Source organism: Perca flavescens, chromosome 18, assembly GCF_004354835.1.
Source record: "Perca flavescens isolate YP-PL-M2 chromosome 18, PFLA_1.0, whole genome shotgun sequence".
NCBI classification, from domain to species: Eukaryota; Metazoa; Chordata; class Actinopteri; order Perciformes; family Percidae; genus Perca; species Perca flavescens.
Window position 1 is genome coordinate 13,409,313 of NC_041348.1, and position 26,449 is coordinate 13,435,761.

The 26,449-nt window shown below is 40.7% G+C and overlaps 4 protein-coding genes across 6 annotated transcripts; 2 read left to right on the forward strand and 2 right to left on the reverse strand.

The window, feature by feature from the left end:
• Nucleotides 1-782: 782 nt before the first annotated feature.
• arf6a (ADP-ribosylation factor 6a) lies at nt 783-3,350 on the reverse strand. Its single transcript, XM_028605706.1, has 2 exons — nt 3,174-3,350; nt 783-3,041 (listed from the first exon to the last, which is right to left on the reverse strand). The coding sequence occupies exon 2, from the start codon at nt 2,511-2,513 to the stop codon at nt 1,986-1,988; it is 528 nt and encodes a 175-aa protein (XP_028461507.1). The 5' UTR covers nt 2,514-3,041; nt 3,174-3,350; the 3' UTR covers nt 783-1,985.
• Nucleotides 3,351-4,416: 1,066 nt separating this feature from the next.
• prpf39 (PRP39 pre-mRNA processing factor 39 homolog (yeast)) lies at nt 4,417-19,965 on the forward strand. 3 transcript variants are annotated; one of them, XM_028605294.1, is made up of 15 exons: nt 4,417-4,581; nt 6,655-7,101; nt 8,535-8,734; nt 8,865-8,990; nt 9,299-9,417; nt 9,589-9,756; nt 9,977-10,157; nt 10,575-10,682; nt 10,789-10,953; nt 11,389-11,515; nt 12,406-12,674; nt 13,171-13,355; nt 13,462-13,545; nt 13,757-13,868; nt 19,269-19,965. In XM_028605294.1, the coding sequence occupies exons 2-15, from the start codon at nt 6,687-6,689 to the stop codon at nt 19,356-19,358; spliced, it is 2,349 nt and encodes a 782-aa protein (XP_028461095.1). In that variant the 5' UTR covers nt 4,417-4,581; nt 6,655-6,686; the 3' UTR covers nt 19,359-19,965. The 3 variants fall into 3 exon arrangements, with proteins under 3 accessions (XP_028461095.1, XP_028461093.1, XP_028461094.1); XM_028605292.1 differs by lacking the exon at nt 4,417-4,581 and adding an exon at nt 5,369-5,512; XM_028605293.1 differs by lacking the exon at nt 4,417-4,581 and adding an exon at nt 5,369-5,512 and having other exon boundaries at nt 13,462-13,536.
• Nucleotides 19,966-20,494: 529 nt separating this feature from the next.
• faua (FAU ubiquitin like and ribosomal protein S30 fusion a) lies at nt 20,495-22,675 on the forward strand. Its single transcript, XM_028605140.1, has 5 exons — nt 20,495-20,604; nt 21,075-21,156; nt 21,324-21,468; nt 22,198-22,253; nt 22,442-22,675. The coding sequence occupies exons 2-5, from the start codon at nt 21,082-21,084 to the stop codon at nt 22,565-22,567; spliced, it is 402 nt and encodes a 133-aa protein (XP_028460941.1). The 5' UTR covers nt 20,495-20,604; nt 21,075-21,081; the 3' UTR covers nt 22,568-22,675.
• A 991-nt stretch (nt 22,676-23,666) lies between these two features.
• Nucleotides 23,667-25,921, reverse strand: fkbp3 (FKBP prolyl isomerase 3). Its single transcript, XM_028605553.1, has 7 exons — nt 25,698-25,921; nt 25,195-25,296; nt 24,947-25,048; nt 24,718-24,853; nt 24,372-24,439; nt 24,164-24,261; nt 23,667-24,015 (listed from the first exon to the last, which is right to left on the reverse strand). Exons 1-7 carry the CDS (start codon nt 25,845-25,847, stop codon nt 23,961-23,963), a joined length of 711 nt encoding a protein of 236 aa, XP_028461354.1. The 5' UTR covers nt 25,848-25,921; the 3' UTR covers nt 23,667-23,960.
• Between the last annotated feature and the right edge of the window lie 528 nt (nt 25,922-26,449).

The window sequence follows — 26,449 nt, forward strand, 5'->3', positions numbered from 1 at the left end:
TTTAGACACACAGCTCTTTTCCTTCCTTGGGAACACGTGAAACTCTGAGCAGCGATATACAAGTAAGTGGTTAGAACAAATAGAAGAAAAAAAATGAATGATCTCAAGGGACTCACATACCAAGGGCAAAACACCAGGCAGGCTGTCACCCTAACCTCAGTAGTTACACAAGCATGAAGTAAGACACTGCTCTCATCAAGTTCTCGGTGACCCAGATTCACTCTCTTCTTATGAGCTCATTCTCACCCGAATGTAAGACTTTTATCATGAGGACAATATAAATCTAGGTTTGTCATTTCCTCCTCTTGAAACTTTTAACAGCACCCATGTTGAAATATAGAAGAGGCGTTACCAAGATAGTACCAAGTGTTGTTCTGTACCCTATTCAAAAGTTTAAGCTTGTTGACTTTTGCCCTCCCGTGGTTCAAGATTTGGACCAACTCCACATTGCCTCTTAATTTGCTTCTCTTGTTTGAAAATGTCAAAAGGCATCGGAGGAGTCGGCTCCTGGATCAAAAAAGTGATACTTTAAGACCTGCAGCGAAGCGCGTTTTACCTTACAATCACTACTCTGAAACTAGAGATCTCATCATTTATTCACAGCCAATGACTCACACATACAAATGCAGAAAGCAAACAGGCCAAGGCTCCCCTCACTTCACAGTTTGTTCCAAGTCTCACTTCCTCCTCTGTGAGCTCTTGACTTTTTCAGAAGTGAAATATTACTTTTGCTACTCTTCTAACGGTCGCAGCTGCTTATTGAAAAGGCGTCACTTCCGTACTGATCTGGATATATTTTTTTATTATTTCATCAGCATAGCAAAAGAAAAGGGAACACAAATAAAACAGAGCAGTATCTATTAACTTTAAACTCAGAGTTGGTGCGTGTCTGCAGGATCTTAATAGTACAGGTAGATGATGATGGGTGAAAAAGAAAAGAAGAAGCACCTACATTGGAGATGGTGGGGGGGTTGGGAATTTCGTAAACACTTGCTGGGGTCCAAAAGTCAGTCAGAAAATCTAAATGTGCACAGCCAGCTGGTTGGTTATCACCCTCTCTCTCCCAAAGTGCAAACTCAGCAGTTGAGAATATCTTCTGCCGCAGTAACTGTCTTGATTTTGGGGCACCTGCAACCGGGGTCCCTCCTAAGGCAGCTGACACTACAAATATTCGACAATAACGGAAGCTCTGGGAGAAACAAAAGAGGCAGTAATAAGACTGGTGGTAACGGATTTAGAACCTGAAACAACAAAAATATATATCCATATCACAGTGTGTGTGAATATCCAGCGTCCACATAGTGTCTTTCAAACAAACTGCCACAGTAGACATGATGGATGTGATCACTGCACATGAAACAGGTATGAACACATTTCCTCAACCACCCAAGTACAATCAATTATAAAAAACAGCTATTTTTTTTTTCTCCAAAAGGTCCTAACACATCCGTAATGCACATTCTTACAAATTACAGAGGCAGTTTGAGTCATGAAATTGATATGCTGATGTAGGCAATGGTTTCTGGACTGGACTTTCCCATCCTTTGGATATGTAGCTGGGTCATGAGAATACTGAATGAGAGCTAAGCAGGGGGCAACAGTATAAGTGTGTGTGTCCCAAAAGTCCCCTCAAAGAAAGTATACAAAAAGGAGGAAAACAAAAGAAGAGCTCAAAAGTAAGAGTATTGTATATTTAAACAGTACTGAATATACAGAATGTGAACCAAAGCAAACTACAAAAAAACAGAAAGCCAGCCAAAAAAATAAATTGTCTTTTGTATAAATGAAATCTGGGGTTATACTGAAGTCATCATTATTAAAAAGAAAAAGAAAACAAAACAGAATTGCTACTCTCTTTGACATACACTCAGCAGAGAGGTCATGGTATTAATTGCTTCAGATTGCATTTTTTTTTTTTTTTTTTTCTCAAATTCTCAGCTACTTTTTTTTATCTCCAAGTGTCCAGGCTGGTGATGGGAGAAACATTAAGATTTGTAATTTGAGGTAAGCCAGGTCAGGCCCTCGTATAGTCCATCCCCTGATGTCGCACACGAGGGCTGAACGTACCAATTCCTATCTCTGATCCGGGTCAGGCCTAGCTTCTCCTGGATCTCGTGGGGTTTCATGGCATCTGGGAGGTCCTGTTTGTTGGCGAAGATCAGGATGATGGCGTCCCTCATCTCCCGGTCATTGATGATTCGGTGGAGCTCCTGCTTCGCCTCGTCGATCCTGTCCCTGTCGGCACAGTCCACCACGAAAATCAGGCCCTGGGTGCCGGTGTAGTAATGTCTCCAAAGTGGCCTGATCTTGTCCTGTCCCCCAACATCCCACACGTTGAACTTCACATTCTTATAGGTGACGGTCTCCACGTTGAAGCCAACAGTGGGGATGGTGGTGACCGACTGGCCCAGCTTCAGCTTGTACAGGATGGTAGTTTTACCAGCAGCATCAAGTCCAAGCATCAATATTCTCATCTCCTTGTTGCCAAAGATCTTTGAGAGCATTTTCCCCATCTTGGTTGCTGTGCATAAATACTTTGTTAGAAGAAAAGAAAAAACAAGACTTCTCTTATGAGAGAAACTAGAAATGGTTTTCAATACAACTGAGAAGTTAACAGTTTCAGTGTGTGCTGAGAGCCCTCCACGTGATGGCAGCGGTGGGCTGACACCAGTGTCGATATTCTAAAGGCGGCGACTTTCAAGTGTGTAGGCTACCGTTGGAATACAATACAATTAGCTGGACGGTGGTGGTCTGACCTGAGCGGCTTGAATTGGAGCATTCAAATGGGAGCAGTACGTGTGTAGCCCTCGCAGAATTGGGCGGGGATATATTTTCATGATCCACTGCCCTCCGATGTAAGAAGAAAAAATTACATCCCCTTGTTTCAAACTCGCCGTTGAGCACAGACTTCCTTCAAAATCCACATTTCAAGTTTTTCTTCTCCGAATATTTAGAAGCTCTCCGGTCCGTTTCTGCACCGGGACATCCAGAGGAAGAGCGTTCAAAAGGTCATTGATTCATCCGACTTTCTTGTCTTCCCCCTGTGACACAAGAGCGGTCCAGAGAAGGGAGGGGTGTTAGTACAGAGGACAACTTTGGATCCGAAAAAAATATTGCCTATGCGGATAGAAAAGCTGAACAAATACAAAGAACACAGAGAGCGGCATACATACCTACGTCTGCGGCAATCATCCCCCAGTCCCCGGGCCGTTTCTCCCCTCTCTTGCCGCTCTCTATGTGTCTCTTCCTCCCTCTCTCTCCCCAGCCGTTCAGTCACACAGCGGCGGCGGTGCTGTGTTACCGGAAAAGGTGCGGACCCAGATCAGCCGCCACTTCCTCTACACTGCTCACACACACACTCACACACACACACACACACACACACACACACACACACACACACACACACACACACACACACACACGCACACACGCTACTGTTGCATTCAAGAGCTCCTCATGAGCTCCGACTTTTAAAGACGCCAAAAAAATTCAAATATAAGGGCATTGCATAGACTCCGGAGTGTTTCTTTAATAACCTTTTCCACATTTTCATGCTCTGCGGTGTTATTTGTATCTATTTTGGTTCACCGTATTATGTTATTATAATATTGTTGTGTTTATGGTATATTATAATAGGCTACCGTCCATAAGTAGCATATGTTATAGGTATTTATTACTCTATTTTGTCCTGGTTGTTTTAATAGGTTACTGCTATTTGGATTATTCCCTGTATGTGCTATACAGATGCAATGCCTGTATGTTGGTTTTGAGCTCCTGAACATTTATTTTCTCAATCAGCTTCTTATATGATGGTATCCTCCATGAACACACTACACACTAATACTAAGTCATAGTCAGAACAGTTTTGGTAACAAACTACATTCGAGTTTTTTTCTCTCTCTGTTCTTCTCACTGGTTTAAAGTCATTGTTTAGAAAAAGTGATGCACCATTCAGGATAGCAATATTTCAATCAAAATGACAGCTGGTGGGTTGTTTAGTCACTGTCAATCCACTTGGATCAAACCACATTCAAGCAGTCTTGATTAAGTAGATTAGCTGTGTTGTTTAATGTTAAATATGATTTTATTATTACTTTCTTAATCATAATATTGAATGTAATAAATAAGATTCAAAGCTTTTGTTGCTCTGACACGCCCTGGACTACTTCTACATCACTGCAGCATGGAGAGAAGTTCAACCACAGCATAAACAAAGCTTGACTTCACTAATTCAGCATTTAAACGCCATTTTATTATTGCTTATACCTTCTTAATGTATAATAATGAAACTAGTAAACATCTAAAGGCTAAATACAAACCACTTGAAACAGATGCACTCTTCACTTAAATTATGAGATTTCCGACAGTACGTAAAGGCACCATACGCCATTTCGCATGCGCGCCTCGAAGCAACTCAACTGCAAACCGGTCCATTAGCAATGTTGACGCCATTTGATCTTTCATTATGTATTAAATCGCCTCTAATACTACGTCTGCCACTAGAATTAGATGCCTTTACATATGAAACAGATCTAAGGATTTAGTAAGCCTAATGTGATCTCAAGAAAGGGTTTACAGGTGGGTCTTTCCAACATGTCTGATCATTCAAAACGATTAGTCAGTGACGTGGAGGTTGTGAGAGAGTAGGGCAGGGGGAACTACAGTGTTGTCGAAAGGCCTAGGCCTACTTGACACCTGCTTATTAAAACTTACTTGAAACACAATTAACATAGCCTACACTATGATTACTGAAGATGTAGGCTATGTCATACAGGGGTAGGATACGATTATTGCAATTACTAAAACTATTACTGATTTCAGTAAGATGATAAATAATGATAAACTAAGCTCTGGCAGGAAAACAATGGAATGGCCACTCTTGTTATGTATCATATCTACAATAAAGTTATATGGGCCAATATGTCTTAGCTGATTTATTGGTATATAGCTGTAATATAAACAGCTTTAAAACTACAGGCAAATTATGTTAGTCTACATAAGTGATCTAAAAATATCGAGAAGATTGATTTTGAGAATATATTTACTAATCATCACCAAATAACCAATGTAAAAACCATAGACTGTATAAGGTAAAAACTCACCACTATGTAATTTCAGTTCAGTGTAACTTATTTATGAGCTACAGTCTACAAATCCCTTACAACTGTATCAACATTTAACTGCTATATTATATGCTAAATACATGTATTTTTTAGTTAACCAAGTGTATGTCCCTTTGTTTAATGTTTTTCTCTGTAACCTATATGTAATGACCTTGCACGTTGTATAAACTTAAAAAAAGATTGCAGAAATTGTTGAAATATTTACAGGCAACGTTTTCGCCACACGTAGGGGCGGGCGGTAAACTGAGCATGCGCACACTTCCTTCTAGGTTCTTCCAAGTTAAGTATGGTGGGCAAAGCGCGCCTGGTCCTTGTAGGTTAGATAAAGTGACTTCGAAAGCCGCATACAAGTTCATAAGGGTGATAACATTTCATGGACGATACTGGTAAGAAGCCAAAACGTACCTTTATTTATACAGTTGGTGTAATGTGACAACTCCGCAACCAGCTTACGCTAGCTACTAGTGGTAACGTTAGCTACGGAAATTGACAACGTTAGCGGCTAGCGTTAGCTAACGTGGAGAAGCTGCTCCGCTGGTACCGACTATTACCTGGAGATGGAGGCATATGCGTCACACGTTGTGGTTCTAGTAGCTAGCTAAGCGTACGGTGAACGAAATTGTAAGGTAATCGATAATTATTGGGTACACTTTGTTACTATGGCCCTGGTATGCTGTAGATTGTAGTTAACTAGCTAACTAAATGTTTAAAATTGAGTTAACATTCAACGATACTAAACGAGCGCTAATGTGGGGCTAACGTCAACCTGAGTGCTGTGATATTTAGGAAATGGGTAGCTAGCCAAGACTCTAGGCCCAACTTCTGATTGAACTTTGATCACCCTGGTTGCAACATGGCCTCATACCGCAAACAAAGCTAAAGCTAATATCAATCCACTTCCACGGAACACGTAAATTAGTTAACGTTAATCGTGTATTTAATGGGCTGTGCGGCGTGTTATTTAATTAGCTAAGCCAATCACGTGGGTACATTATTTTTAGTAGCTAACGTTCGGCTTTAAGCCAAAGCTGGCGTCTCTTTTTAAAGTAACAACAAGGAAGTGTCCTATAGTACCAGCTCCTGCTTCTAAAGCAGGGTGACCTTTTTTGGTATAAATTTAGCTAACTTAGTTAGCATTACTTAAATCTGCCGTTCATTCTTTTAAGCTCATTGTGATGTCTAAAGTGTGCTTGTTCTCAACAGTCTATAACGTAAAGATAGTTGCTGATATATATTTTTTTGTTGACCAAAAAGATGAGATGTACTACACAAAGCTACTACTACACAAAAGACTGATTTAGATTAATCATAAAATGTGTCTTTCTTAAAAGAAAAATCGAATTTAGTTATTGACTATTTTAACCCAGCCCAAATCATTATGAAGTATAAGTGGTAGTAAATCAGCTGATGCCAAAATCATGATGAAAGTTGAGGAGTTTTGTTTGGAAACCACATTTTTAAATGGTTGTTAAAAAGCTGACTTTTCGGAATAAAAAATATATTAATAATTCAACCTGCTTTTCAACAGGCCTGCAACTCTCAGACAACACCATTTCTGGAATGCTGGACACTGAGTCCCCTGCCATGGAGAGCAATGGGGATGCCTTTCTTCCTGACCTTCCTGTTCTAGGCCAAACTGCTGACTGGTCCCCAGACCAGGTTACTCCAGAACCACTGACCAATATCTTGCCTGATGACTCCGATGCGTCCCAGGATGTTCCGGGGGAACAGCAGTCACCAAACGGGCAGATGGATTCCACAGAGCTGGGATCTGTGGAGAAGGCTGTGGAGCAGTTTCAGATTGTCAGTGCTCAGCTCTTCCAAGAGCAGCCGCCACCACCACCTCCACCACCACCACAGCCCGCAGACGAGGCAGAGCAGCCATCAGAACACAAATCTGAGTCCGGAGAGTCCGAGCAAGACAACCAGGAGATGAGGGTAGAGCCAGAAGCTGCTGTGCAGGATGGCAGTCAAGGTATTATAGATAGATAGATAGATAGATAGATAGATTTTCAACTTAAGTGGGAAATTGTAAGATTTAGGATGACTAGAGTTTACTAGAACAAAGCAAAACTTTGTTCATTCAACTGTATTGGGTAAAAACAGTGACCTGTATCCCATCGTTGGTTCAGTAGTACCACATAATCACATAATTTAAATTATGCTGCATGTCACATAACGTATACTCAGATCTTTTGACTCTGATGCAACATTTGACCATTCTCCAACCATACTGGCAACTAATGCACATATTTGAAAATAAAAAAAATCTTAGTATAAATTCAAGGATAAAATCGACTGTGCTTTTCTGACAACATATAATCATAGAGTAAGGGCTTAAGGTACCTGGTGCTGGATTTCCGGCGTATGACTATTTTAGAAAACATTTAAATTAATGAATTAAAATGTCCACATGGGATTTGTTTTTTGATGCAACCAATTATCATATGTCCACCTATCAATGAAACTAATTCTAGCCAATCAGATGCAAAGTAGGGCAGGTCTTTGCAGAAAAGCAAGAGTGTGGTGTGGTCTCCGTGGTAACAAGGCTATAAAAAAAAAATGGAGGCAAAGTTTATCAAACCAGGAGCATGTAGATAAAGCTTTAATTGAGAAAGGAGTTAAAAACAAATGATGCTGGGCATGATTAGAGAAAAGGGTGGAGATGGGAAGCAGTTAGCACTTGGTGCCTCAAATTGAGGGAGCCAGGTGCTTCTGCAGCACATGCTCAAGGATGATACTGTACGGCAGCAGCAGTAAGAAAGTGCTTGCTAGTCATTACATGCTAGTCACAAAGCTTCGATCCGTGCACTCCGTCATACGAGTATGTTTGCGGCAACGACTGCCACTGCTGCGACTACGCCTTCACTGACCGACTGTTTGTGATTAAAAACAATTGGTGTGTGCACGTTCAGTGCGGAACTCGATTTGTCGTTTACGATGGTCCAGCAACTGTATAAAAATGTATCGGAAGACCAAACTGCCTTAGAAAAAGCAGTCTGTTTGGAAGACAGCATACCAGTTATTTAAACACATGTCTATATGAAAAGCTAACAAAAATGCAAAGTTTTCAATAAATATACATGAAGAAACTAATCTCAACAGACAAAATCATTAATGTACTTGTTGGCTTTTTTGATGATGACCTGGCCAAAGTAACAACACAATATCTAGCAAGTTTTGTTTCCATAATGACTCACTTCATTTTGATATTATTGAAATATGTAATCTACATTGACTCTTAATTTAAAATATTGTTGAAAGAAGTGAAAACGGATCCCAAATTTTACTTTTTCTTTTTTTTAAATGATGACTTATTATTGTGTAATGTAAGTTTTGCCAGTCAAATTCACTTGAGTGCATATTGAAACAACATACTGTGACATTCTTGGATTTTGTTAACTTCAGATGGGACTGAGCCCCCACAGATGACAGAGGATAGCATGGAGCTGGAAGAACCACCCAAAGAGACAACCGAAGAGTTGACCGTTCCTACTGAGCCCGAGCCAGAGCTGCCCAGTGAGTTTGAAAAACTATTCAAAGGATGCGAGGAGAACCCAGAAGACTTCAATGGTTGGGTCTACCTGCTGCAGTATGTGGAGCAAGAGGTAATAAAAGCCATGCGGATTATTTAGATATGTGCTAACACGTTCAGTTTGTATATTACTAAAATTTAACAGAAGTATTATACTAAACAGTAACATAATCAATCTTTCTGCTGTTGCCTCTCCTTTGCAGAATGCCCTTCCAGCTGTGAGAAAGTCATTTGATATATTCTTCCTACGTTATCCCTACTGCTATGGCTACTGGAAGAAGTATGCTGATATTGAGAAAAAGCACGAGAACATACAAGTTGCAGAAGAGGTAAATATAAATATCTTTTGGACACAAATGTTGCTTTCTTGTATTTAGTTTTCTAGGTATTACTGTATGTGTCGTTCTGTCTAGTCATATATTTGGCTGGTCACCAGCTGGATTGTTCTGGCATTGTCTCTATTATGTATCCAGTTGTTATATTAGTACACTGACTTAAGACCATTTATTTGTGACGTAAGTCTGAGACTGCAAAGAGCAACTGTTAAACCAGAGGGGCAAAGAGAGATGCACTTCAATGACGGAAGTAAAATTATTCCAGCCATTGACAGGCTTGTTTGTCTTTGCTCTCTCCCAAGGTATACAGAAGAGGCTTGCAGGCCATCCCTCTCAGTGTGGATTTGTGGCTGCACTACCTGACCTTTATCAAAGAGAACTCTGACCTGAGTGACCCAGAGACCGAGGGACGCATTCGAGCGTAAGTAAAAGACTTGTGTTATGTGACTCTTACTGATTTGACAACAGAAACTCTATGTGAAATCTCATCGTCCCTGTTGTTGTGTGTTAATGATTGAATTTAGCCAAATATTTGATAAGACAACAAACGGTTGCGCATGATTCACAACCTTTCCTATTTTTTTCCTACTAGGGCCTATGAACATGCAGTACTTGCAGCAGGCACGGACTTTCGCTCAGACCGTCTGTGGGAGTCCTTCATCAACTGGGAGACAGAGCAGGGGAAACTGGCTAACGTCAGCGCCATCTATGACCGCATCTTGGGCATCCCAACCCAGCTTTATTCCCAGCACTTCCAGAGGTAGGGGGAAAACAGAATACAACCTTGGTTGCAGTCAGTTTATATCTTTCTTTCAGCTCCTTACTAGCTCGATACTCCAGAGACACAGGTTCTCTGTAGTTGATGAAAGACTTACATTTTTTTTTCTTTCAGGCCACCACCAAAATAATACCTACATGTAACACTATTTTAGAACATTTCTTTGTGTTTGATCTGATTTACCCATTTGTAATCTTTGCAGGTTCAAAGAACATGTGCAGAACAACAACCCCAAACACTTCTTGTCAGAAGAGGAGTTCGTTCAGCTGAGGCTCGAGCTCTCAAAAGCCAGCCTATTGGCGATGATCAGCGAGGAAGAAGGGACAACGGTTGATCAGGAGGAGCTGCCGCCTGGTACAGAGGATCTTACAGACCCTGCTAAGGTAAAAATCCGGTTGCCTCCTGCAGAGGAGACACATTTACAAAAGCAGTGGTTGCAGGGGTTAGCAGGTGCTTGCCTTTTCTCCATTATTAGACGGAAAGCTTTGTTTAGGTTTGAAGAGGTGTCTTTATGTCAGCAGCCAAGCCAATGAATGCCAGGGGGGATTCAAGTTGGCATCCAGTCAGGGACTCGCCCTAAAACTAAAAGGATCAACTGAGGCCCAGAACCTGCACCCAGAGGCTGATATGCATGGTGCATACATACCTCCCCCCCTCCACAGGGTTCTTGGCTCTGGCAAGCTCATGGTGATGTAAATCCTTGGCTGCAGGACTAGCAGTTTTTACATCAAGTGGAGAATGTGATACGGTGAAGATTACATGACGGTGCTAACCATGGGTTTTTGTGTGTGTTTATGTAGAGAGTGACGGAGATCGAGAATATGCGCCACAAGGTGATCGAAGTTCGGCAAGAAGTGTTCAACCACAACGAACATGAAGTCAGCAAGCGCTGGACCTTTGAGGAAGGGGTATGTCTTGTTTCTCCACAACAATGTTAATTGTTGGAAATGTTTTTTCTTTTTATTCTTTGATAGTGTAAAAAATATTTATTCTTAGCTGTCTTTTTTTTTTTAGATTAAGAGACCATACTTTCATGTCAAAGCCTTGGAGAAGACCCAGCTGAACAACTGGAAGGAGTACCTGGACTTTGAAATCGAAAATGGGACTCCGGAGCGCGTGGTTGTTCTGTTTGAACGATGCCTCATCGCTTGTGCACTCTATGAAGAGTTCTGGACAAAGGTAATGTGACCTTTAACCTCTCTCTCACTCCCGCTACCTCCCCGCACTTCCCCACCAACGATGATAACACATCGACACAGTAAATCGTCCTTCACTCTCTTTGCGTGTAACGTTGATATGTGACTGTATCTGTTGTATTAGGGGATGGCCAGCTTGCCACACAAGATTTGACTGCAGCATTTGCCAACTACTACGTTGCATCTTCTTCGTCTCCCACTACCTTACAGAAACTTATCTAATTGGTTCCATGAAGGTGCTGATGGGTTTACACAGAAAATTTCTAAAAACGATCTTGTCAATGAAGAAATTCACTGTCTCTGACAACTGAAAATGTAGGTTTAAAATGTGTTGTCTCTTTTGCCTCTCTCCTCTCTTCTTTTTCTCTTTCCTTCACTGCATTTCTTCCAACTTGCTCCTCTCTTTTTCACTCTGAAGTATGCAAAATATCTAGAGGGCTACAGCACTGACGGCGTGAGACATGTCTACAAGAAGGCGTGTACCATCCATTTGCCCAAGAAACCAGCCATCCACCTCCTGTGGGCTGCCTTTGAGGAGCAGCAAGGTGAGTGAACAGACAAATTATCCAGGAGATTTTGAGGAGAAGTCGCTCTATGGGTATGAATAAATTACGTCTGATTGCGTGACTACATTGTAGGGCTGGGCGATATGGCCTAAGAAAAAGAATCAGATTTTAAATCTCGTTCCTCGCCTAAAAGTTAAAATCATTTTGACTTTAGTCGCACAACTTGGCCCCTATTTTCACCTGTTGCTGAGTAACGTACATTAACATCCCATGGTCTCATGAATGTAGCATACCTGTAGCAAGCTCCTTTGTAGTAACTAGCGGTAAAAATAAATAAATGTGGAAGAGGAGCTCCGTGCTACAAAGCGGCAATTGCTAGTTGTTTAAGCCGCTACAGACCTTTGTCACATCTTGGTCGTATCAGCGGCATTTAGTAGATGTGTTGAGCAGCAATAAAGTTCCTCAACACCGGCTCTGGTGTTCAGTCAGGTCAGCTGTAGTTGGTGGTTCAGTTATCCGAGAATAGGTGACTGTCAGCCGGGTACAGAGCACCACGAGCTGCTGGTCATTTCAGTGGAGATTACGGTTAAGTAAGTAATGAAACGACTAGTAAGAAAAGAACTAATGTTACTCCCTGTCGCTGCCATGTTGTTTGTGTATCTCTGTGGCAAACGCACGGCGGGAAGGCTGAGCCCGTTCGGAACTAGGGGAGCCCACAGGGGAGTGTCGGCGGATGTTAAGGAGAAAAACGATTTTTCATTTAAACAAATCGACGTTAACTACACATTTGAGTTAATCAATAAAATCGATTTATCGCCCAGCCCTACTACATTGTGTACATAGTGATAACAGACTTTTAAATAATAAAAACTAATATTATTTGCCTTGTATTATGCCATGCTGACAGTATTCTGTATTTCTTTGCCCAGGTAATGTAGAGGAGGCTCGTGGCATCCTGAAGTCCCTGGAGGCAGCAGTCCCAGGTCTGGCCATGGTGCGCCTTCGGAGGGTCAGTCTTGAGCGTCGCCATGGTAACTTGGAGGAAACTGAGGCCCTGTTAAGGGAGGCCATGGAGTCTGCAAAGAATGCCACTGAGACATCGTTCTATGCTGTGAAGTTGGCCAGGCAGATGATGAAGGTGCAGAGAAGTCTGAGCAAGGCCAGGAAGGTGCTGCTGGATGCTATTGAAAAAGACCAGGTGAGAACTGGTTCCGTATGGGGGCGGGGGGAAGCCATGTGGTAAAAGTAATTAATTTACATGCTTTATTCATTTATACTCTTGTGCGTGACGAAACCCTCTGGAGGCTAATAAAAGGTTCAGTGGTGTCTACAGACCAACGCACTCTACCGAGATCATAAAATTATCTTTTTTTTCTGACTTACTGCGTTAGTTTTATCCCTAAATGGAAAATCTGAGTGGTTTATACTTTTCATGTTTGCATTTGTGTAAGTTGCAAGAATAGTTTATAATTAATTCTACAAGATAACACATATTATTATACTTGATAACATTTCAAGACACTTTAACTGCGGAGAAGTATGGAAAGTTATTCAGTTGGGTTTCTCATTAAATAAGTTCTACTCAGAATGCAAAGAGAAACTCGAGTCTGCAATTAAAAGTGAATTGTACCTTTCCACTAAGGCTGTATTTCACTTGTTGTGAGATGCATACTAATATTTTTGTGGCTTTACAGACGAGTCCAAAACTCTATCTAAACCTGCTTGAGCTGGAATATAGTGGAGATGTAACTCAGAATGAGGCTGAGATCTTGGCTTGTTTCGACCGGGCCCTGAACAGCCAGATGCCCCTTGAATCCCGCCTCCTCTTTTGCCAGCGCAAGGTTGAGTTCCTTGAGGACTTTGGCAGTGACATCAATGTGTGAGTTTTCTTGTTTCTTTGAGTAATGGCTAGTTTGTTTTTTAAATGTAGTATTACTTTGGTCATGTTTAATATTAAGTAATGTTCATTCTTTAACATCTTTCAGGCTTGTGGCTGCATATGAGGAACATCAGAAACTCCAGAAAGAAAGTGAACCCACAAAGAGGAAGGCCGAGAACGGGTATGACAGGTGGATAATGGGAACAGGGCTTGGGTCACGTCAACACATCAGTTTTTTCATATAACTTTCCGATCAAGGATAAGATTAGTAGCAGTTCAACTGAAGTGTTCTGTGGTCAGTTATTCATTGTATGACAGTGAATGACACTAAACCCAGGGGCTTTATTTCTCAGTGAACTGCTTTACGAGGATCTTACTAACTTGGAACTATTTGTCTCCAGCTCTCAGGAACCTGACGCCAAGAGACAGCGTGTCGACGACGGTTCCCCGGATGCTGCAAACGCAGTGGCAGACACACAGGCAAATAACTCTGCATACAACAACTGGTACCAGGTGGGTTTCTTATCTGAGCAGTCGATGCAGGCTGTGTCTCACAGGAGTAACCTGAAGTGTTTATTTACGCTTCAAGTCTATTTTTCCCACAATACCCGAGTTTGATAGCCTGACAAGCCAGACCCACATCAAGATGTTGGGTCTGGGAACACACCATTGGCAGGGCTCAATCCGAGGGGTGGGATAAACTGTCCCACTGCATGCAATAGGGTAGCGCTACAACCAACCAGGGCAACGAAGAAGGTGGCGGAGCTAGTTGATAGATTTAAACTTTTGCCGTATCCGGTCGGCAAAACTCCGAACACATCGGTGTGCCGTTCTTTTCTCAAAGAAAAGCTTAACTCAAAGTCTTCCAGAGGTGTGGCCAAAGCAGATTTTGAATTTTTTAATTTGAAAAACTTTATTAATCCCGATAGGGAAATTGGTTTGCCACCAACCATACAGCCATCAAACACAATACACAACAGACAAATAAATAAATAATTCTGCATTAGGAGACTAATAGACACTGATTAAGAGACAGTTTTAAGAAATTCAATTCACAATACATAAATGTGTTAAAAAAAAAAAAAAAAAAGAAACACTATAAAAGACAAAAATAATCAACAGTTAACTGTGTTGGTTAAAATATCTAACCGCTGCGGGAACAAAAGACCTTCTCATGCGCTCACTAGAGCACCGAGGCATTACCAATCGCTCACTGAAAGAGCTTCTGAGTCCTTCAAACAAATTGTGTAGTGGATGGCCTTCAAAAAGCAGGACAATTTTTAGTTTTGAACTAATCCCCTTCTCTACAGTAACCTCCAGTACATCCAGGTTAAGACCAATAACTGAACCAGCTCTCTCGATTAGCTTATTTATCCTATTTTTGTCCTCAACAGAAATACTGCCCCCCAGCACAGTACAGCATAAAAAAGAACACTAGCTAAAATCCCTTGATAAAAAACATTTAAGAGCTTAGTGCTGATGTTGAATGATCTAAGTTTTCTCAAAAAGAACAGTCTTCACTGAGCCTTCTTCATTAGGACATTCGTATTCTCCTTCCAGTTTAATTTTTCATCCTGATGTACACCTAAAAATGTATATGACTGCACAATTTCGATCAACTGACCATTAATTGTAACTGGAAGGACCTTCTCTTTTTCTTTCTAAAATCAATAACAAGTTCTTTAGTCTTTTCTACGTTCAGTTTCATAAAGTTTGACTCACACCAAGTGTAAAAAGACTGCACCTCCCTTCTGTAGGCAAGATCATCAGAATTTTTGTACCCAGCAAGATGGCTGACTATGCCTATAGTCAGCAGTATAAAGTAAAAATAAAAAGAAATGTATGAAAATAAAAAGGGGGATAAAACTGTACACTGGGATGCTCCAGTATTGGTTAGAATGGTATCAGAATCTTTGTTACCAATCCTAACAAACTGTGGTCGTGCTAAAAGGTACTCTAAAATCCAGGCAATAGTTGTATTATGCAATTTAAAATCAATTAATTTACTAGCTAAAATATGTGGCTGTATAGTATTAAAAGCGCTCGAGAAATCAAAATACATGATCCTAACGGAACTGGCAGTAGTTTCAAGATGACTGTAAATATTGTGAACCATATATAATAGTGCATCATCTACCTCCACACCCTTCCTATATGCAAATTGCAAAGGATCCTGAAAGGCAGACACCTGCCTAGTCAGATGATCTAGTACAACCCTCTCGAAAAACTTTATAATGTGTGAGGTCAGAGCTATAGGCCTCAGATTTGAAAGACTGTTAGACACCTTGGCTTTTTTGGGAATAGGGACAAAACGAGATGTTTTCCACATAACCAGGATTTTAGCAGAAGACGGAGACAAAGAAAACAGTGAGAGAAGAACTGAGCACAGCTGGTCAGCACAGACTTTAAGGGTACGTGGATGAACACCATCGGGGCCTGCTGCCTTATTTGGTTTAATATGACTTAACTGCTGACAAACCTCCTTAGTGTTTAGAATAATAGCTGGGCTACAGTCCTCAGAGCTGCTCTGCCTAAGATTAAAAAGAACACTCATGAAGTAAAGAGAAGTCTAATTCATCAAACCTTGCAAAAAAAAGTATTTGCATCGTTAGCCTGTACACCCAAATTACATAAACTTTACTGGACCCATATCCACTAATAGACTGCATACCATTCCATAGTCCTCTTGTGTTACTACAGGACATATTTCCTTCAACCTTTTCCTTATACTTTAATTTACCCTGTCTGATAATTACTTTCAATTCTCTTTGAGCATTTTTAATTCTATCTTTATCACCACTATAAAAACCAGCTTTCTTTTTATTTGTAGCAGTCCTAACTTCTCTGGTTACCCTTGGTTTGTTATTGGGAAAAATTTTGATTAATTTACAAGGACTCAACACAATAATTAATAGTCACTTTGTCAGTAATACTATCCGGATCATTATCTCCATCAAAGAATACAGTCCAGTCTGTGCATTTAAAGGAACCCCATCCTCTGACCAGATGCGCATAGTCTTTGACTGACTTTTGACTAGCTGTTTCTGTATCACCGGAGTATATTTAGACATCAAGATTATCAGATTATGGTCCGAGTTACCCAGCGGAGGAAGCAATTTAGAAACCTAGGCATCCTTAACGTTCGTATAAAACAAGTCAATAGTTTTGTCACTCCTCGTAGGACACGTCACCATTTGTTTAAGAGACGGCAGAGTGGTGGAGAGAGAGCTGTGATTAAAATCCCTGTTTATGATAACCAGCGCGTCTGGAGAGGAGCGCTGTAAATCATGCATGATTCTCTAAATAGTCTCAGTGGCACATTTCCTGTTAGCCGATGGGGAATATACACCACCATGACAATGACATGGAGAAACTCCCTGGGTAAGTAGTAAGGTCGACAACTTACTGCAATGAGCTCAATGTTCGGGTCGCAAACTCTCTCTTTTACCGTAACATGTTTGGCATGACACCACCGGTCATTCACATACAAACAAACTCCTCCACCTTGCTTCTTACCTGTTTTTGCTTGATCTCTGTCCACCCTATGTAGTACAAAACCATCCATCTCCACGTGAGAATCAGGTATCCTGTCGGACAGCCACGTCTCAGAAAAACAGTAGGCTGGTCTGCCGGAACATACGATCAAACTTCGTACAAGCTGTCCGCTCATCCGCCTTATTGACAAAGGGTCGGACATTCCCCATAATAACCGAAGGTAGAACAGGTTTATATCCCCGCCGACGGTTTCGTACCCGAACACCACCTCGGCTGCCCCTCTTCTTTCCTTTGACCCTAGGCTTGATATGTCAGATCAGCATCATGATTCAGTAATACTGGTACAGAAACACGCAGTTCAGGGAGCTCATGCCTGCTGTACATGAGAGGCGGGCCGGGCTCTCTCATCACCTGGAATGTTGTTTGTATGGCTTTCCAAACAATCAATGTCCACAGCCACAGAAGGCAAACAACGGTACGATTGTTGAATAAAATCATAATTATGTCATCAGGGATCAATCATGCTAATAATCCAGAATTAAAGACTTCCGAAGAGTCACAAAACACATAAAACAGACGTTCCGAGTTCTGACACAGTGGTAGCAGAGTCGCCAGCAAGGAGGCGGCGCCCAATGGACAACAATTCTGAAAGGCCGCTGTTCGCCAGCAGCAGCCATCTTCTTTGTTTTCAAGTAGCAGGGAATTCGCACGGAACAGTCGTAACTCTGCAGTTATGTTAACCCCGCCCACAGACTCTATACACAATGTGATTGGCCCGGCTAGAGTTTGGCTTTTCCAGCTCACAAGCCAACAGAGTTGCTCGATGACCCTGGCTACAAATTACATTTTCTGCCGCTAGGGAGCGTCTAGATTTCTAGGCTACACTGATGTATAAATACATTTTACAAACCTAAAATGAGTGTATTCAGAGCATACATGGGTTCTGCAGATAAAGGCATAATGAGGAAGGTTTCCGGCTGACAAATGTGTGAAAATGACCTCGGCAAAGACAATGCACCATCTCATGCTGCAAAGAATAGTCCTTCCAGAAAAATGAGTTTTTTTGATTGTTGCAGGCAAAAATCCTTGATTATGCGGCACGTTTTCTTAAATGTGATGAAATATGCGGGATATTTATGCAGTTTTATGCGATGAAATTGCAGGAACTTGTAAAAACTGGTTTGATGAAAAAGTGATTATCTTCTCTTCTGTCCAACACCCTGCTTTTCGATGTTCACGTCGCGTAATTACGTCACTTCATAATGTTCCCATGGCAACGGGAAAATGGCTGCTCTTGTGTGAAGTAAATGCAACATTTTTCAACTTTCTGTTAAGATATCTGACCTTTTTTGCAACGAAAATGCGGGGATTATGAAAGGCAAACCCTACATATTTTGCGCAGAAATCGGCAGTTTGTGCGGCATATTTGAAAAAAAAAAAAAAAATATATATATATATATATATATATATATATATATATATATATATATATATATATATATATATACACATACATACATACATACATACACTCACTCTCTCATTTGCATCAACTATGTAGGAAAATCTGTGTAAAATATAATTTGCATAATAATTTGGAACAGTGTAAATATTTATCTTAATTTTACAACTTAGTGCTGTCTTGACTGAGCCACAGAGCAGCACACTCATTTTAGGTTTGTAATCCCACTGACTCCATTCACTCTTGCCCATCTATTTATACATCCGTGTAGCCTAGAAATCTAGACGCACCCTAGCGGCAGCAAATGTAATTTGTAGCCAGGGTCGTCTAGCAACTCAACGTTGGCTTGCGAGCTGGAAAAGCTAAACTCTAGCCGGGCCAATCGCATTGTGTATAGGGTCAGTGGGCGGGCTTAACATAACGACGGCAGAGTTATGACGGTTCTGCGTTAATTCCCTGCTACTTTAAAACAAAGAAGATGGCTGCTGCTGGCGAGCAGCGGCCTTTCAAATTGGCATTAGTGTTGATGGACCAATAAATCAGGAATTCTCACACATACCAATGAAACACACTGTACAGAAAGTTTGGCTGCTCAACGCTTTGAAATTTGTGGACAAGATGGGAACGTATAGAAAGTTGCTTTAGTGTCGCACAAATTATGTTGTGACGCTTGTGGTCTAGACACCGGGTGATTTTAACAGCTGAAGCCCTTGAACATAGGATGGAACACGGTCAATGACGATAACTATGTTTATTACATTTCATATCACACACCAAATGCAATGCAGTAAGTTTCTCCTGCAAAAACATGGAAGTAAAAATAATTACGCAAATTAGCTCTACCCCGAGGTGAAATGTGCTAAACCAAAGTTAGACTCATGCTTTGTTTAAGCCTGTTGAAAATGTCAGGGATCATGGTAATTTGCTCAACTTTTTTCTCTTTCCCTCCTTTTCAGCAACAATACGGCGGTTGGGGACAGAACTCCTGGGGACAGTACAACCAATACGCTCAGTATAACCAGTACTACCCTCCTCCCCCAACATGATGGACACAATCCTGACGGGAAGATGGAGACTTAGATGAAAGCATCCTTTCTGACCTGCCTACATCTCTGAACAGGGCTTCTCAACATGGTGTCATGGAGATTTCAATCCAACCACAGAAGCTGATTTGTTAAAGTGTGCTTATCGGTTAAAATTTGTAGTCATTAGCTGGAATATAATACACTTGGCCCTCCGTGACAGTCATGTTGATCAGTCATGTTGTTAATGTGTAAACACATTAATTTCCACATTCATCATCTCCATCACCGGTTGCTTTTTGGGGTTCTTTAATGCATGTTATTTGTGAAGGCAGATATATTTTTTTCTTGTGCGATTTAAAGCTTTTTAATTTTTAGATTGGATGACTTAGTTTGGTCTCTTTCTTTGTGTTTAAGATTTAAACTTGTACAGGAGGCTGTCATTGATGTAGCTGAGTCATGTGTTTCTCTCTCTCCCAAACTAAAAGACTTTTAATATTTCATGGTTATGTTTCCATAAATCAAATGGAGAGGTCCTCCTTTTCTTTCATGGTTATGTTTCCATTAAGCAAATGAAGAGTTCCTCTTTTTTATTTTGACTTGATTTCATAATAAAGATTGATATCCTGAAGTGTCTCTTGTTGATTTCATCATCCTTTTTATTCCTGAATTGCTCAATGCGGATCTCATGAGCTATTTAGGAGCATATCACATGCAATCATGTATTTGAAGTACAGAAATAATCTTTTCTTGGTCAGTTTCAGTACTAAGTGCACATTATCAGAACCTAATAGTCAATGTAACATTTACCCTATATGTAACAGTGACTAATGTTTGACTGCTGAGTAATGTGAAGAAATTAATCCATAGAAACTAAAAGCACACAAATAAACCTAGGCATGCTCGAGCCCCAGCTCCTTTAATTGGGCAGGAGATTTAATGATTGGTCCTAACTTTCCAGAGGTGGGTGGAGCTTGTGTTACATGCGACACACGGGGTTTAATTAATATATATATATATATATATATATATATATATATGTATTTATTGCACGTGACTAAGTGAAACAAGTAGAGTTGTTGCCGATTAAATCAACGTAAAAGCCAATAAAGTGATCGTCCATTAACCCATAGACAGTATAACCACATCGCCTTCAACCTCCAAAGCTTGGTGGGCGTGGCCACATGGTTACGTAAATCCGCACATGCGCAGTATCGGCCCTTACACAGCCCTTTCTATGCCTAGCGTTGAACGACTAGCATCAAACGAGGTAAGGCCTGTGCAATTTAAGTGAAAAACCCTAAGTATGACAGACCTTGGAATGTTTTGGTATTCTAATATATTATCTATATCATCATTTATCTCAAGTGATTTGTTTATTTGAACAGTTACAACAAATTTCACGTGTTTTCAAGCGACTTTATGAAACGTGTGCCCCATGCGGCTAGTTAAGCTAGCATAGCATTAGCAAGTTACCGAGAGAGAGACTGGTCTGTTCCAGCTCCCAGCATGTTCTGCTTCTCGTCAGTATTTAAGTTGCCCGTTTTGTGACAGGGTATACATTGTAAGTAAGTGTATTTCCACTTCAAAATTAACTACGTAACAATCAGACACTGGCACAACGTGGCGGGCTTGGTGACCAATGTTTACTGTCACAAATAATACCAACGCCTCAAGCTGATTTCCGCAGTAGAAACACTGATGACTAAAGACGCTTGGCTCTTTGGTGCTTTCTTCCAGCATCAAGATGCAGCTCTTCTTGCGTGCCCAGAACACTCACACCCTTGAGGTGACCGGACAGGAGACTGTTGGACAGATCAAGGTAAAAATATTACAAATTGATGAGAATACACCAGACCACCTCTTATCTCGAAATAGTTGTATAACTTGACTGCATTGCTGTTTTCAGTGGTCTATATGTGCCCTTAGTAATGGTTTAACATGGCTTTGGTTTGAATAAAAACGCCATTACTTTGGTGCGTCTCTCAGGCCCATGTCCAGGATCTGGAGGGTCTCCTGGTTGAGGATCAGGTGCTGTTGCTTGCTGGTAGCCCACTGGAGGATGATGCTTCCCTGGCATCCTGTGGTGTCTCAGAGCACTGCACCCTGGAGGTAGCTGGCAGGCTGCTGGGAGGTCAGTACACATATGCAACAAACAACTATTTTTTTGTGTTTAGTCCTGTGTTCAAATAAAAAATATTTGATCACTCATCCACCAAAGACACTGTGGGGATAGTCAAAAGCCAGTGTTCCCTGTTGATCATAAACATTTAATTTTGAATAGGGATCGACCGATACCGTTTTTTCAAGGCCGATACAATACAGATTATTAGTAGTTTAAAAATAAACGATAACGGATATTTGGAACCAATATGCATATACAGTGAAAATGAAGATCCCTCAATCAAAATTAAGAACTTTGTTTAAATACTTGGGCAATTGTTTAATAAATTAGAATCTTTCAACATAATACAGTAAAAGTGTCAGTGTTGTAGGTGAGCTGTAGCAGAGCCAAAGTAGCACACTTTTTTTTATAAATTACCTTTTAACGGTGATCAGGCAAATATAACATAGATACAGATAATCTGGAAAGGGCCCGCTAATTGGCTAGGGCCGATAATCGGTCTATCCCTAATTTTGAATGAGCAAAGGCCAACTTTATTTTTTTCTGGATACACTGCTGGTTGTATAAGACCAGTAATGATACCCAAACCAGCAATGCTGTCATACAAGCCATTATATTTAAGATCCTCATCATTCATGGTCCCCGATGGGTACATTATTGTCTAAACAATTGCAGAAGTTGTAGTTTGTCTGGGAAATATCCCACTTAACACTTCCCCTTTCCTTGTTTCCCCCTCAGGTAAGGTTCACGGCTCTCTGGCCCGTGCCGGAAAAGTGAGGGGACAGACACCCAAGGTAAGGAGGTTTTAAGCTTATTCCAACACCTTGTGTTCCAGTAAAATAGAAAGGCCTTTACTTACCTTATGAACATGTATAGCATTCAGAATACAATTGGCTTGTGTATTTTCTGTTTCGGATAAGCTAGTTTAAAATACATTATGATCTTAGAGAAATAACATGTCTCTTCCTGTCATGTTGTCTAGGTTGACAAGCAGGAGAAGAAAAAAAAGAGGACTGGCCGTGCTAAGCGTCGCATCCAGTACAACAGGCGCTTTGTGAACGTGGTGCCCACCTTCGGAAAGAAGAAGGGACCCAACGCCAACTCCTAAGTGTTCCAATGTCCAAAAGGAGAAACCTGATCACATCCCATCGGTTTTTACAAGTTGAAATGTTATACTGCTGTACAGAATAATAAATTTGGCTTGGACAAAAGAGAACTCTTTGTGTGGTGTATCTTGCAATTAAAGTGGTGTCCTTGCTATTTGCAGGGTTTTGTAACAACAGGGTTTCTGGCGGGTCTTTAAAGTCCAAAATCTACAAATTAAAAATGTTGGCCTTTCAAAAGTCTATAATTCTCAAGTATTGTGTTTCTTCAATAATTTTAAACGGGGCTTAATTTTCCTACATCCATGCAACTCTACCTCTTATGTTCTTTTTTGTTGTAGTTCTTTAGCTGTTGTAGTACTTTTGCTAGTCCAAATATAATTTCGCTGTATTACGACTACAAATGAGACCAATGCAAACGATTGGCTGCAATAGGAGTTGCATAACTCCTATTGCAGCCAATCGTTTTTTTAAATTTGTTATTGGCGCTAGTCTTTCAGATTGTAACACAGACACAAAACAGATTTTATTCTTCAGATATGGGGAAGTGCAAGTTAAGGGATACTTGGCTTGGAAAAAAACTGACTTCAGGGCTTAGTTGATGTTGGAATAAGGTCTTAAATGTCATTCATAATCTCAACCCTTGTGTTGACTTTGGGTCAAATTGACCCATTTTTATATCAGAAAATATGGGATGTAGATATAAGCGCTGAAAATGTGCAAAAGAAAAATGTAACAATTTAAAACGTTGGGAAAAAGCAAAAAAACTGAAAAAAGGCATTAGAAATGTCTGTTTTTTCAAGGTTGATTGGAAAACGAGTTACGTCTTACATTTTATTTGATGAAATTCTGAACAAAACTATTAATCGTAAATCCATTGCCTGGTTTAATTACATGTAATCACAATTTGTTATCCCTCTGAAATGGTAGAGGTTAATTTCCGTTGATTCCCGTTTGCCTCATAATGAAATTGAACTGATTTTTAAGAATTGAACAATGCATCACTAAAAAGAAGTCTAAACTGTAGAGTTCTTTGCCTGCATATCTAAATTTGTGTCAGTTGCTGTAAATATTTGACGCAGTCTAGGAAAAATTCCGTACTACTTAGTCTCTGAAACAGGTTTATTTAATCATATACATTGTACATGCAAAAGAACAAAAGAAAATGCAGAGAATAAGGTTTCAGGGTGTCTCATATGTACATTATTGACAAGCCATCACATTTTGGCCAAAACGCTGTAATAATTGGGTCAATCATTTCTTTTAACATGGTGATGAATGAGACAGAGTAGGAACACAATCCAAATGCCATTTTAACTTGAATCTTTACAGCAAGGCCATTGAAATTTTTTTCACTCTGCCCTTGAAATGCAATGCATGCTGGCCAGCAGTTGCCAGTTAATCCACAGCCACCACTTCAACCTCAAAGATCAGCTTTGCATTGGGAGGAATTCTGGTAGAGCTGGAGTTAAGGAATAGACAACTTTCAATTTAAAATGAAAACGTTTTCATCAGATCAAATTACAGCCGCAGTACAGGAGAAACATGAAGTGTATCGACACACCCAAAGGAGGCACAAAACCAGCCAAAGAAAAGGATACTTTGAGTCGGGGAGACCCTTCCTTCCGTAGGCCCACTCTGGTTCAATCTCCAATCGAGCAATTTCACCCTTGCTCATTGTCAGTAAGGCCTCATCCCACTGTGAAAGTAAAGGATTACTGATGATGGCATGCAGCTGAGAAGTGTCACTATTCAGGAACTGACTGAATTTTGGATGCAGAGCAAAAAACAAACATCAGAATCACTTACTCCTCTGATGACTCTGCCCAGGCCAACTTTGAAGGTCAGTGGTTTAGTTTGCTTCTTCTTTCTCTCCGCTGCAGAGAGAGAGAACAGTGAAGGTTTAAACCTGAAGATGGAATCGTCATCATAGGATACTGGTTTCATCTGTACCTATAACCGCAAAGGACAAGTGTTATCATAGTTTAAAATGACAAAATTAGGAGATGAAAATAAATAAATACTGAAAGGCCCGTTTAAGGTGGTTGCGCACAGGTCCAGGAATCTCAAGCATTTTGTTGCGTCCTTAAGAGAAAATGACCAATTGACAATATTTTGGGTGGAGTGCCACTGTAAGGTGCAGGTCGTTTCGTACTTTTGGGGACATTGGTGTCGAAGACAGTTCCATCCTCCAAGGTACCAGTGTACCAGCAGCTCACATTTTCGCCTTTCTTTGGAAAGTTGGTTTTGTCCCCTTTCTTCAGCACGGACTTGGTGTACTTTGGCGGACCCTAAGAAAAGCAATGCAGGAGCCGTTAATAATAGTTTGCGCAAAGAAAAAAAATATTACAAAATCCATTAAATTCAACACCCTGGACCAGTACCTCATCCACAACCTCTGCAGGGGCTTCTTTGGACTTTACTTCAATTTTCACTGCTTTAACCTGCTCAGTCACATCTTCAATTGGTTCTGTGCCTTTAAATTTCTGCAAATGACAAAAGGAAGCATGAGACACACACATCCATCCATCCATCCATTGTTGAATGAGTTTGTAAGCCAAACCGGCCAGACATCAACCCCACAGATGCAGAGCCATCATGTGCAACATCAAGTCTTATTATCATCACTTACTTTGCTCTCAAAGAGCTGATTGTAGGCAATAATCAGTTGTTCTTTCTTTGCCGTTTTAGCAACATTTTTTATGTTTCCCAGCAGCTTGTGCTCATTGAGGAACTGAAATGGAAAAATGCAATTACAAGGAGAAAGTAAGCAGATGAAAACTTTGTTTTACCGTCAAGTGCGCTCCTAATCAAAGCAATCAATCAATCCGTTTCAGTCACGGCTAACTTATACAAAAATCACGGTAAACGTATAAAATGTATCCGTTTCAGCTGCTGGTCAGATGAAATAACGAGCTATGGCATTTATCTGAACAGTGCAGAACTCTTTGGTTTAAATAGGACTGCACTGTTGTTGTACATTCTGCCTTCCTAGAAGCTAAAACACAAACACGGCCTTCCTCGGGTTAGCTAACGTTAACCACACAGCATGCTGCAGCTCAAAGTGAGCGTTAACATCTTAACCTACATATATATTCAACTAAAATCACAAAGAGACTAAAGCAATAAACATACCGAGTGTGCTGCATTGTCCTGAATGAACGTAATAATGTCTTTTTTGGGGAAATCATCACTTTTGAGCTGCTCATCGCTCCACTCTCGTGTTACTTCATCTGCCATTTTAGTAAGCGAACTGGTTTGAATTTGATCCTCCTGCGCATACATCCCTGCCCATGCTCCTGCGTAGCTGCTTTTTCTTCTTCTTTGGTGTTTATTGGCGGCTGGCAAACCAGCCTACGGTCGCCACTAACTGGACTGGAGGGTGGAACGAGCTATGCAGAATTATTTGAGCTAAATCAGCTTCTTTAAAAAACGTAATCATGTCCAAGTATATCTTTCCTGCTGTGTTCCCTAAGAGACCTTACATTGAAAAGTCATGGTGTGTTGTCTTTATTATTGATTGAAAAGGGGATATCTATTGATATTATATTTTCTACAATGAAGTAGCAATATGTTTTACTCTTTCTGGTGGGCTACAATGCGTGCATGTTCCAGTTGGGTGCCTATTTTATATAATGTATGGTTGAGACCTGTACGGCCTATTCTCAGATGAGTTATGATATTTTCCTACCTTTGTTTTCAGCCCACCATTCTCCCAGCACCAACATGTCTTTTTATGTTATAGAGATGTCTTCCAGTTCCATTGGGCTATCATCTCAATGCCCTTGCTATTCTGGATGTGCTACACATACCAATGAATGTCTTAGCTTTGGCATTGCTTAATGGAACTTGTAGGTCTACGTGCTTAATTCTGAGTGTTTGTTTTG